The sequence below is a fragment of the Dermacentor variabilis genome, chromosome 11 (assembly GCF_050947875.1).
Source record: "Dermacentor variabilis isolate Ectoservices chromosome 11, ASM5094787v1, whole genome shotgun sequence".
Taxonomy (NCBI): domain Eukaryota; kingdom Metazoa; phylum Arthropoda; class Arachnida; order Ixodida; family Ixodidae; genus Dermacentor; species Dermacentor variabilis.
Window position 1 is genome coordinate 28133298 of NC_134578.1, and position 13209 is coordinate 28146506.

The 13209-nt window shown below is 44.3% G+C and overlaps 1 protein-coding gene across 3 annotated transcripts in view; it reads right to left on the reverse strand.

The window, feature by feature from the left end:
• LOC142563713 (ral GTPase-activating protein subunit beta) overlaps positions 1-13209 on the reverse strand; it is a 61336-nt gene that overhangs the window by 5149 nt on the left and 42978 nt on the right. For all 3 annotated transcript variants that reach the window (XM_075674310.1, XM_075674309.1, XM_075674308.1), the window contains 6 exons: positions 12048-12120; positions 11481-11651; positions 9564-9702; positions 7910-8065; positions 4502-4750; positions 394-520 (listed from right to left, as the gene is read on the reverse strand). In XM_075674310.1, the coding sequence (XP_075530425.1) occupies positions 394-520; positions 4502-4750; positions 7910-8065; positions 9564-9702; positions 11481-11651; positions 12048-12120 (915 nt within the window). The remainder of the gene's footprint in view (positions 1-393; positions 521-4501; positions 4751-7909; positions 8066-9563; positions 9703-11480; positions 11652-12047; positions 12121-13209) is intronic.

The following is a 13209-nucleotide window of genomic DNA, read 5'->3' on the forward strand; positions in this document are numbered from 1 at the left end:
TAGCTAGCTAGTTAGAAAAGCTAGCAGCTAGCTTTTCAGCGCAGCCAGTTTGGCACGTTGCCAGTAGCTGACAACTTGCAAGTGTTTTGCACTTACTACTTTCATTAGCAGTGTCTCACGCCACCACATTTTGGTGCAATGAACAGAAAATTGTCAGTAAATGTTGAATATACACTAAAAAAAAGTTTGTTAAGCCCATTCATAGGAAATTATGCTTTCTTAGACTGAAGTTTTAAAGACATGGATTTCTATTAACTTTCTATGATAACTTCAAGAAGAAATTACGTACTTTCTTCTATTTATTACATTGTTACAACCTGTTCAATAATGCATATGAATTGCAATGCACTAAGGGCACCAAACTGCACAGGAGGGGTCTGAATAGGTACCTACTTGGTTCCTCGGCTTTGTACTTTTATGCGAAACAGGCCACTTTGCAAAGCATGGACGAATATCACAAACACGTCTCCACGTCCAGACGGAGTTTCCTGGCCGGTATTTGTGGCTGGTAGCAATTCGCCTGCAATGCAAAGAACGGCCCAAAGACAAAGCATAAGCCAAAAACAAATAAGCCACTCTCATCGCACAAGAAAGAGCAAAAAGCAGACTCGTAAAGCCAGCTTTTCTCTCAATAGCACTTTTTTTTTTCACGCAAGATTTGCCATCCACCTAACTATAGCTTCATTTGCAGCATATTTGGCTAAATCAGGTTAGTTCAGTTGAGCACAACTTGCCTTCCTTTGTTCATCTGATCTTTCTTTTTTTTTAATGAAAATAAGAAAGGAGAATTTACCAACCTATAATGCTGAAGGCTACCCCTTTTACAATAGTGATAAAAGGAGTACAAAAAGTTATTAACACAAGGAAGAAAAACATGCTTACTGTGTTGTTTCTTTATATTGTATTTTTTTATTACTATGCGAGTGCTTAGTTTGCATGCTCTTCGGCATTTTCATTTCCGAAAGCCTGCCTCATCCTTGTGAACTTAGACATGACTGGCAATACACACAGTATTTCGGCAGTGCAATTTCCCCACGGAAGGCTGCTAGCCTCTCGTGGCGCTGCTGTGCCTTTCACTGCTATTTTCGACATTTTTTTTTTAATGCGAAAGCTTTACTGGCCACGAACTTGCGATTTTTCCGTGGCGGTGCTCCGAGGAGGCACATGACGTTACACCGCGTTCCTCGTCATTGCGTTCGCCTTCGCTTGCTTCGCCAGCTGCGTCACATGCCTGATAACATGTCGGAGGATTGAAAAGGAGAGCTCGTGAGCGCCGCAACCACAGCTGAGGTGTCAGTATGGGCGGCGACAATTCTGATAAGCAGGAGGAGGCCTGGAATCGACATTGGAACGAGATGAAGAGGAAACGAGTCGCCCAGGGAACAGACAAACAGCGCACCGAACGACTGGCTAAATGCCGCAACATAGCTAGACAACCAGACTAACCTGGACTTGCAATCAAAATTAACGAAGGCTAACCATGCTATGCCTTAGCTTTCGCTACGCACATTCTGGCAAAGCCGAGCTAAGCCACTGCCAATTTTTTATTTACTTTCTAGCATTGCAACACTGCAAATGCAGTGAAGTCACTCCGCTTTATGGATGCCAATTAAACGGCCCTGAAATACTTTACTAACTAATGATAGATTAACATCACTGTTAAATTATGTCACCTCACGAATCTCCTGCTGTGAAAATTTTCCAAATCCTTCAAGCACAAATGAATGGAGGCAGAAACTGTGTATTTCGTGACCGGGCAGAAGGGGAACTGACAATTGGGGCTCAACCTCGTATGTGAAATGAAGGAAAGTGTGGGGGGGGGGTGGTTCTACTCTGCCAGCAAATGCGTACTCGATCTGCAGATGGCTCATACATTTGTGCATGCTGTTTCCTCACCACTGTTTGCGTTGAAGTGACAGACAGCATGAATCACTTTGCTCACTGCTGCTGCCGTGCTTGCTCATGCCAACGCTTTGAGAGTGAGTGTCTGCAGTCATCGAGTATGAGGTGTTCGCGTTTGCCTGTGTGCACTGACACCATAAAAAAAAATTAAATTTTGGGGCTTTATATGCCAAAACCACAATCTGACTCTGAGGCACGCTGCAATGGGGGACTCCAGAACTTTTGATCACCTGGGGTTCCTTAACGTGCACCGAAATCTAAGCACAGAGGTGTTTTTGCATTTTGCCCCCATTGAAATGCGGCTGCTGTGGCTGGGATTTGATCCCGCGACCTCGTGCTTAGCAGCCCAACACCATAGCCACTAAGCAACCACAGTAGGTGCTGACACCATGCTTGTTAATTCAGTTAGTAAGGAAATGTTTCCAAGTTTAGAGGGCCGATAAACCTACTATCCTACCTTCGTATAACTGCACTAATATGCTATCACAATCGACGCTTCACCTTTCGGCCAACACTATGACCTTCTTTAAAATTTATTTATATCAAATGAGCAATAATCGTATTTCTGATAATGTTCTCACGTCATGAAATCAGCCAATATAGCTGTTATGGGCCCAGCTACTTGCGACAATGCTGCATGATAACATTGCGAAAGCGAGAGCAAGCGATTTTTCACCACTGTTAACACAATAATGTAAATTCCCTGCTGTATACAGTGCAATAATAACTGGCTCTCATGTTCACAGGAGCCTTGTTAACAGATGGGCAACATTTTCTTACTGTGTTCAAAAAGTGTTTCAGGGCTCCTTTAACCAAGATGGCTAATTTCCCACTCAGTTGTCAAAAGCAAGCTTTCAAAGCTCAGATGACACAAGGAACACAGGTTGACCAGGATGGTGGTGTCAGTCTACACACCAATAATTTATCTACAATTCTAGCTTGAGATCCGCTACCTTGGAGATTTCACTTGATTTTACTTGATCAGTTTATTTCATCAAATGACACTGAATCACCTTTCCATTCTTTTATAGGCAAAATTGCCATCTACTTGACAGTAGTGGGAAGCTACAAAGGAAACCCATACAAGCTTCACAGTTCAAGAAAAAAATCTTTTAGAGATGTATGCTGATCTCACAGCTGATATATCAAAGACCCTACATGCCCTATGTGCTAGTTTTTACACCCTTCGGGAGTACTAAGGGTCTGTTTGATGGCTCACATTCAAGCACATTCGTGACTGGCCATTCTAAGTGACGGCAGCAACACACAAGGGGTCCGGAACTAGTGCTTGCAAATATCTGCCAACTGGCTGTGCGGTTTAACTAGAGGGAGGTGAATTTGGTCGCGAAAACCGGTTATCCGGATGTCAAGAAATTGATGTTTAGGATATCCGGTTTAAATAACCGGTTAGCTGGATATTCAAATATTCGCACGTGAATATTTGGTGTTGCTTATAGCTTATTTAAATTTTCAGTTCTATTGCATGTCTAAATATTCCAAATATGTTACGAATATAAGAACAGAAATTACAATACAAGTACAGGAGAACAAATAGCAGGCTATCCGAACATTTGGATACTATAACCGAATGACCAACCGAATAACTGATCACTCCGGTTATCCGGTTTTGAAATTTGAATAACTAACAAATCGAATAACCAGATAGCCGGTTTTTCCGCAAAACCAGTTTGATGTTGCTGCACTAGTTGAAGCACGATGGCGTTAGCTTTTACCACCGCAACCGTATGAACATCCAGCAGAACTCTAACATGGAACCAGTATAACATAAAAAACACAAATGACAGATCACTGGTTAAAAAATCTGTGCATATAATTTGTCTATTTGAATGAGATGCTATATGCAACACGACTTCTATTTTACAGTCACTGACCATTGCATTTCAAAGCACATTGGGGGCTTCCACATGCATTGCATTGCATTTACATTTGGCATCGACCATTCTATTGCACATTGGCCTTCGCTAAATGAAAGTCGTTGTGGAACTTCCCTCAACAGCTTCAATGCAAAGGAAATATTCATCCTGGTCAGCGTTTTTAACCCAGGATGAACACATTTCCAAGGCTCTATCACCTGAGCTAACCAGGAGGCTAGCAGATTGCAGAGAGAGGTCAATTTAACCGACAACTCTTAAGTGCAGTGACACTGAATAATGAAAAATTTGTTGCACAAAAACTTGCAGTCACTCAGTAAATTTGGTCAGTCAGCTAGCAGACCGAAGCTATTATAGCTTCCTGCTACTACTGTCAGATGAATAACAATTTTTCCTTTTATGGACCTTCTTTGAGGATTTCTGCAGAACTAATTTGTCATTGCTTAGTTTTGCGCATTATTTGTTATCCTCTTAACTGCTGTCACGAATTCCGAAAAAAAATTTATAAGCATAAAAACAAAGTTGGCAAAAGTAATTGTGCATTATTGTCAAAATTACAGAAACCTGATGTTATAGACATGTACAAACATTGCCAAAAATTCACGACGCACTAACTTGCCGTCGGCACCAGAGGACGCTCGCTGTGATGGCGTATCATCTTGTCACCGGCAGTTAAGTGGTTAACTAGCTGAGGGACTACAACTTACTCAGAGGAAAGCAGACGTGGTCCTCGAAACTCTCAAGCCACACAACCAGCACCTTGAGTTCGGCCAGTGCCACGTTCGGCATGCGTGCCGGTCGTGAGCGGGCGGGACGTGTCACTGTCTCTGTGGTGTCAATGTTGAGAGACATGGCACGCTGAACCTTCTCCGGCGGCCCCTCGGCACCTGCCGTCATGCCGTCGTACACTGGCGATCCCATCATAGTCGTTGTCGACCGCTCGGGGAAGCTGTCGGCTACATGGGAAAAGGAAGCACCGAAAAATCTGGCCTCAAGACTTCAGCACTCACTTTGTGCATAGATTACTAAACCTATAGCCAGGCCTAGCAAGCAGAAGTTGCCATTAACCTGATTGTAACATAATTCAATTTATTTCATGTTCCAATAACGCTGGAAAACACAAACTATGTGGGTTCTTCGTAAAGAAAATAATGAAACTTGGTTTACATAATCAAGGCCAATGAAGCAATGCAAACAATTAAACTGACCGAAAATTTCGTTCATTCATTGATTAATTGACAACATGCTTCTTTGATTGATTGATTGATTGACTGACTGATTGATCAATCGATTGATCTATCAGGTTTAACGTTCCAGAGTAACACAGGGGCTATGAGACAGCTGTAGTGAAGGGCTCCGGATTAATTATGACCACCTGCAGTTCTTAAATGCACGCCTGAACCTAAGTGAACATTTCAGCACTCTGCCACAATGGGCATGCTGCCATCGCGGCGACTAAGCCACCACGGTGGGTATGGACGTGCACAGTAATGCCTTCTCCATGGTAGAGTGTATAAGTGAGAGTGGACGAGGATGAAGAAAGAAACAGATACACAGACACAGTGCTTCTGTATCTGTTTCTTTCTTCGTCCTCGTCCAGTCGCGCTTATACACTCTACCATGGATTCTAACCAACTAGCCCGCCAACGTGTTTTAACCAATGCCTTCTCATTGTCTCTGTTTTGTTGCGTGCTGATCCACAAGAACACAGAGCTAACATGCTCAAAACTTCTTTAAGGAAAAATATGTGCCAACCTGTGAGCTTTCAAATTTGTAAGATCCCTGGACATAAGGGAGGGGTGGGGTAATTGCATGGAGTTTTCTTTTTTTCTTTAAGCCTGCTGTGAGCACACACTTTTTGTGGGACGCACACACTTCATTAAACTAGTACCGACAGAAATTTTTTGTCCTATCTTTATTACTTTATAAGATTGCCCTCGAACCAATAATTTACGTTAGGGAGCCTCAATTCCCCGACAGCGCAGCAAATAATTACGTTAGCTTTTATTACGCCCATTTCAAAACACACGCCAAGAGCAGAGCAGTTGCAGATGTGAGAAAGGTTACCTATTTCGACACCGAAACCTGTTATGGCGGCCTCGTGGTGCCACATAGCACTGATCCATACACACACACTGTGGCCGTCACGCGTAAAACCAAGTCCATTCACAACGCAACAGGAAAAGAGGGGAGAGAGCGTCCTCCTGCGTTCCCAAGAGAACAGAACAATTGGGGAGGAGGGGGGGTCGCGCAGTCTGGCAGCTTTCGGCAACACAGTCACTGTATGTCCTGCAACCATTACACCTCGCGACCTCCAATTTCGGTGATGTGAGAAGTAACCTTTCTTTATGTCCAAGGCTGCACTGCACTTGAAAGTTTTGGGCAGGCCGTACAAAGGGTGCTGTAATTATTCATTTGTGACGCTCTCAAGGAATTGGGGCTTCGTACCATAACTATGGAGCTACCTATTAAAGCAAGAAAAGGGGGACTACAAATTTTTGTCTCGCGAATCCTTAAAGGGGTGGAGACATCAAAATTTTCGTTCATGCGTTTGTTGATTCAAACGTTGCGTCATGCTTCAGGGAGCACGATACACACAGCGGGATTCATATATATCCGATAAATAATTTAATAATAGCATTATTATACCGAGCGATTTCGGTTTCGGTTTCTGGGCTCCGGGGGATGCTATGACGTCACAGAGGAGGAAACGCACCATGGCTTGGTCACGTGGCCTACAAAAAATGGTGACGTAAAACTATGCTGCGTCGTCTGCTCGCGCATACGCGTGCTCTGCCAGCAGAGGTCAGCCACTGGCGATTCGAAGTGCATGTCGCGTTTATTATAATTATTGCGAAGAGCGACAACAACGGTAAGAATATATTGCGGTTTGAGAGAGTCATTGATTCATACCGAAGCGTCGTAAGCTTTAGCTTTGAAGTGAACTGGAAAAGGCCTAGCAACGATATCGGCAGCACCGAACAATCAGAGGCGGTGAGGCTGCCGTCGGTGCCAGAGTGACCACTCCTCGGTCGCTGATTGGCCGCTTCGCCGTACGGCTGCCACACACATGGGTCCCGGGCCCGTCCTCTCTACGGCAAGGAAATCTCACCATTCGCGAGCAAAACGGCTGTCGCACGGGGGCCGACGAACGGCAAATGGCATGCGGCGAGTCTCCATGCCGGTAACGTGGACGGGCCCTCACATTGAGAAAGGCCAAGCGAACGAGAGACCGCTCCGAGCTGCTGAACTATGCGACAATGCGGGGAGAGAAGCGGACAACACGAACGCCGCATATCCTGGTCCCTTTCGGAGTCGGCCGGCTAGTGTTACACGCAGTTTGCCGTTCGCGGGCCGCCGTGCGGCGTTCGTGCTGTCCACTTCTCTCCTCTTGTGTCCGTGTCTGCACGCCTTACCCCTTCTTTGCATTAAGAAAGGATTTCTATATGCCTGTAGCTCGGTCATAGTGGAGGCTATGCTCGGTCACTCGGCTCAGCAGGCTCTGTAATCGGCATTTCATCGCTACTCATCATACGTCACGTTTTTGTGATAGTGTGCTATGACGTCAATATTTTCGTTCCTCCTCTGTGACATCATAACTGCCGTGCTAGCGATTGGTCTTGACCACAAGAAGGAGTTTTTAATGACTTTTTGGAGCTGAATTAAAATTATTTTGAAATGTTTGCAGCGTCCAATACCTCGTTCTGGGTGTCCTTGCATACGGAAGCAGCCTACAACATGCTTTTTATAGCCTCAAAATTTGGTGTCCCAACCCCTTTAAACAATATTTTACCTTTAGATGTAGCAGAAAAGCTGTAGCACACTTGGAACAGAATTGATGGACAAGCAACACATTGTTTTTAGGTCACAGCGACTTTACCTGCAAGTTTGTTGTTGCCGATTTCACCTGGTTTGAGAACTTGCTCGAAGCAAGTACCCCTCTAGTGTCCTCCGAACGAAAGGTTTGGAGACCAACGAGCTTTCTCACGAAGATAATTTCTTTTTAGTAAAATTTGAGGCAACACTTGTAAAGCGGTAAAACGAGCCTGAATTCGTAAACTGTATGATTAATTTTGGAGGAATGGCACATATGAATAAAGCACACTCAAACAAACCTTTGGGCCTCAGGGTGACTTCACCAGATGCGACGTCTCTGGGAAGGTTCTTGGGCGAAGGGACCACAAAGACTAGCTCGGAGAGCACGTCCGACCAGTACAGGACCTGGTGGTGGCCGCTGTATAGGCTCCCACCGTGGTCTGCTGGCAGGTCAGCTGCACAAAGACAGTCTTCATTTGCAGTATGCCCCTATGGTCAAAGCTCGACTAAACACGATATAGCTCATTGTTAGATACAACGAATTATCGGATATAATAAAGCAAGTGCACAGTTTGCAGAAGGAGTGAAAAGCGGGCAAGTTTCTTCCAGTATATACTTTCAGTTGTGAGACTTTTTCATTCTTTCTCACGTTTCGTTTTTATGTATGCTGCCCAAGAACGTAAAGTTTGGTTGGCCATGGTTACTATACATAGCATCATCATTAGTCCAATTTCAGTCCTAAACTTTAGGCCTGAACTTAGCGCCTAACCCTTCGATTGCCAAGATAAGAATTAGCATGGGAATGATCTTCATGCTGCCTTTTTTAAGCACCTCAAAATAGACCTCTAGCATAATGCCAACAGCTCTGGGTGCTCAGTAGGTTCCTGCTGCCATCATGAAAGATAGCAGGAACCGCTAAGATTCGTTTTCCCGTGAACACAGTGAACTCGGGTCCAAAATGTTTGTGGGAATGCAGGTCCAAAATGACATTAATCGAAGCAACCACCACCGGTATTTTGATTATCCGGAAGCCTTGAACCGGTGCTCTCACATGCCAATTCCCTGGCAGCCCTAGCCACCACCGCAGCAACGTTAGGCCTAGCTGCTTTGACGTTGGCTACCAAGCTTCCTGCTGTTCGCTGCACAGCAACAAAGCACAACGCGTTGAATAATGCCAGTTTTGAAAAGTCAGCTTCGCCGCAATACCACGAAGTTACACGGGGAAGCCTACACAATGTATTGCGGTGAAGCACAGTAAGAGTAGAAAGAGGCAATGGTCACTAAACACTATTTGTATTCTTTAATTATACATGCGTGCACCTGCCATCTCCGGTCAACGTACGAGCACTAATATGCCTAATAAGTGTGCCGGAAGGCCTTCAGAGCCATTTTGGCGGTGCGAGTGGTGATTTGTGCCCTTGGGGGCAGTAGGCACTCATTTTCTGGGTTTGCTCGATTTTTTGGATGTTTTTGCAGCCCCTGGAAATCTGAGAAATCGGACATTGATTGTAAACAAATTAACCTGTTGACATATTGACACCGAGAGCAAACGCCCAGTCATCTACTTTCTTACCAATCTTACATTACATATATTATTCAAAGAAGCCGTACAAGTCCAATCGGAAGTGCTTCAAGATGTATGCAAGATGCTTAAATATTGTTTTCATGAGTGCTTCTTGCTTTGAATGCAACCTTGTCATGCACAATTGGCAACGAAAGGGTTCAAAACACATCAAAAGTCTCATGCACGTAGTTCTGTTTTCAAGAGATCCCATACCGGGAAGAGCATGAAAATGGTGCCAACATCCCTCTTGAAACCACCAATCGTGGCTTGATTCGACTGTGAATCGGATCCAACCTGCTTGTACGTCGCAACGCAACAAAGCACCCGTGCTAAATGAGACAGAGGCGCACGCTTTCAGAAAGGTGAAACGGTCGAAAACCACGCCTCACCAATGTTGAAATCCCCACTGGTGACTCGCCATGACGTGGCTACATTGCCAGTCCAGCCAGTGTGCATTCCCACATCTACCGGCCAGCCCAAGGACCGCAGGAACTCGAGGAACTGGGGGTGCACGTTCCGGCTGCTCGTCTGCATCAACGAAAAAGATCCCGACAAGACCAACTTTGGCTTGATACCTTTGTAAGCGACACAGTGTGCATTACGACAAGAAATGCGCTGCCGATTTCAGTGATGCGCATGTCCCTAGGCTATCATGAGGGCCTTGCAGAGAAATTAAAATGTGTTGAATCACAAGACACAATGTACTTCACCTTGTACAATCGTGCCATATCACCACAGTACGATGGGAGACACACAGCATATTTAAGTGACTCACACATCCCCTAACTTCTATTTTCATTGTCAGCTAGAAGATGTGTGTGCTCACTTTTTATATGTAAATTGTTGCTATGCAACGCAGGCTAATGTGCCAAGCATCATCTTCCATGAGAGAAATTCGTAAAGGTGTTTTATTCTGCTTTTCAGGCATGGCTTAATGGTTAGAGCAGTGGGCTTCTGTGCTGGGGGACCTCCCCTTCCCCCCGCCTAAGTTGGAAACCCAGTTGACCAAGCTGGCCCATAAACGGCCAGAAACATACAAACCACAAAGTGGTAGCAACAATCAAGGAAAGCTCTCGCTTTAGAAAAAGGAAATTGCGAGTGCAATCCTCCGGAGAGCAAAGCTTGTGGCAAAAGCTGTTATCGCCCTTTCCAATTTTTCCCATAAATAAATGTGATTCAGGACACATTTATAGCACCCTCAAATGGAAAAATGTCATCCACCTGACTGTGGCACTAAGTTATTATAGAAACTGGATTGTCCATTTCATAAACTTTCCTACATCTTGCAAATTTCTGCAGAACTGATTTGTCATATTCAGCAAACAGCTTAGATGGAATTATAATGCTCACAAGGCTTTTGCAAATGCACTTGCAAAGCGACAGCATATTTCAGCATTGTATAATACCATCAATTTTATCCACTTTACACGTCTCAATAGGTGGAGTAAGCAAAACAGTGATATCACGCTTTACTGCTGCGTTATTGAGTTATAAGCTTGATGCTTCAGTCTTTCTTTCTAATTTTGCAATATTCAACAGCTCTTGTAAAAAAAGAAAGAAATTGACAGCCTAAACAAAAACATCTTTCTACAGTCGGTAAATTTTTATTTTTTTTTCTTCTGAATGCAACAAACCTCATCAAAATCGGTGCAATGGATGCCAAGCAAAACGATTTCTCTGTTGCCATGTACCATATTTACTCTATTATAATGCACCTTCAATTGTAACATGCACCTGTTTTTTCAGACACAAATGGAATATTCATTACTCTCAATTGTAACGTGCACCTTGACTATTGTGCTTTAAAAAGCTGCTTCTGTAGAGATGCAGCAACATCTGGACCAGATTTTATTGGGTGACAGTGATTTTTAGTGAACATGATGAAGTTCCAGTGCCCGCAATACAGAAATGAATGGCTTTCGAGATATGTTTACATTAGTCTGAAGTTGCTTGAGGTGCAATATGGTAGCGGTCAGCGACAACAAACTTCCAGCATCTGCAGGAGCTTCTGGCACACTAGGCTCCGCCGAGACGGATACTGCCACTAAAGGAGTCACTTTCGGAGTCCCTATAGTGGTCAGGTGCCTGTGTGCTGACTAGTCAAGTTCGAATTACCTGGCAAAGGCCAATTTTAGGATCGAAGTAACGAAAATTTGGGCCCATAGAAATGCATGGCGCCGGCCGGCACTTTCGGTCGGGATCGAATTAACCACAGTCGAATTAGCGAGCGTGCACCGTATTTAAGTAGGAGCTTCCGAGATAAATCCACCTTTTAAATGTAGCAGTAGTACATCGCAGAAACTCACCACGTTGCCGAGGATCTCGAGCGGGGTCACCTGACCCTCCTTGACATAGAAGACAAACACGGTGTCGTTGGTGCGTGATGGGATGCGGTCAAGGCTGTCAAGCGCGCTGTAGAACCCCGCCTGGTTCTGGTTCAGGGCCATCAGGGGCTGGCCATTTCCCGTACCCACCACCTGAGGTCCGAGACACCACATGAACAGCGACAAAGCTTGGTCAATATCATCATATCAGCCTAGCTTATGTTCACTGCAGGATGAAGGCCTCTCCCAGCGATCTCCAATTACCACTGTCCTGTGTCAACTAGCCCTGTCTTACACCTGCGAGTTTTTAACTTTCATTGCATCACCTAGTTCCCTTTCATCCTTGACAGTGCTTCCCTTCTCTTGGCAGCCACTCCTTATTGATTGGCCGCTACTGATGCAGTGTATAAGTGGGCAGTACACAGTTAGTTAACCTCCATTACAAGCAGCACGGCAGTTCAAGCCAAAGGTAGTAAGTGCAACACAGCTTGAAAGAAGTTCAGTCACAGGAGCTAACACAAGTTGGAAGAGATTCCGTAGCGTCATTACCTTTGTGATGTCATCCCAGAGGAATCCCAGGTGAGACAGGAACAGGCGGGCAGTCTGGAAATCTTGACAGACACTGAAACGACAAAGAAAAATGTTTTAACACTCTTAGCAGTTCAAAAGGTTGCAGCTAAAGATTTACATTTTTGCTTAGTTATTTTTTTATGAGATAGTAGCACTGTAAAGGAAAGTCACCAGTCTTTGTTGGTTATGCCTATGTAAAAGTGCCAGAGGAGATGCCAAAGGTAGTACAATCAAAGGCATGATTAGGCTAATCCTGTGCAATATGTATTTTCGAAGTGGTTGCAATACAATGTAATGTAATGCAACAGAGACACCAAGAATGGAAGATTAGGTGTAGCATTTAATCACGCATGAACTGTACTTGTTGTGGAGCTGTGCTATTGCTGAACTACTTATACTGGTACGTCATCAAACCACTCTGATAGACATATATGTAGATGTTGCTTCGTAACTTAATAGACAACACCACTAGATCACAAGGTCGTGAGGAGTAGGCAGGCAGCGTCAGCAGATCAAGGTCATAAGGTGTGGATAGGTAGCATCAGTACGTAAGTCATAAGGTCGTAATAGTTCATGGATGACAATGCAAGTGAGAGGTAGTTCATGTGCATCATCAAAACATGAGTAGCCATAAATAATTCCACTGCAATGCAGTCTCGACTGTAGCATGTGAACCCGTGTGATTTTTTTTTTCTTGAGAAAGATCAGAACCGCAGCCCGTACCAGACACAGGCAAAACATCGCAAGGGTCTTCTGCTGGATCTTTTGTGCAAAGAAATAGCAATTTTCTATGTTACCAGCAGAGAGTTGTGATGCTGTATGCGTGCCAGTAGCAGAATCTTCCAAGCATGTTGAGGAAAGAATGAGAGAAGAAAATCTTATCCGAGAAAACATATGGTCCCAATTACATCCAGGATCATAGAACCAGAGTGTCACAAGTTGGTATTTCCATACCTAACTTGTTTCAGGAACGTTTTCTCTACAGCAAATGAGCTCAGCTCAGCCAAACTTGGTTGTAGCAAGAAATAGACCCGATGGTGAACAAACACAATTCTACCTGATTTGCATTGAAACCATTACAGTCGACATCCGTTAATTCGACAATGCCAGACCAACAAAACTGATCGAATCTGGTGGGTCG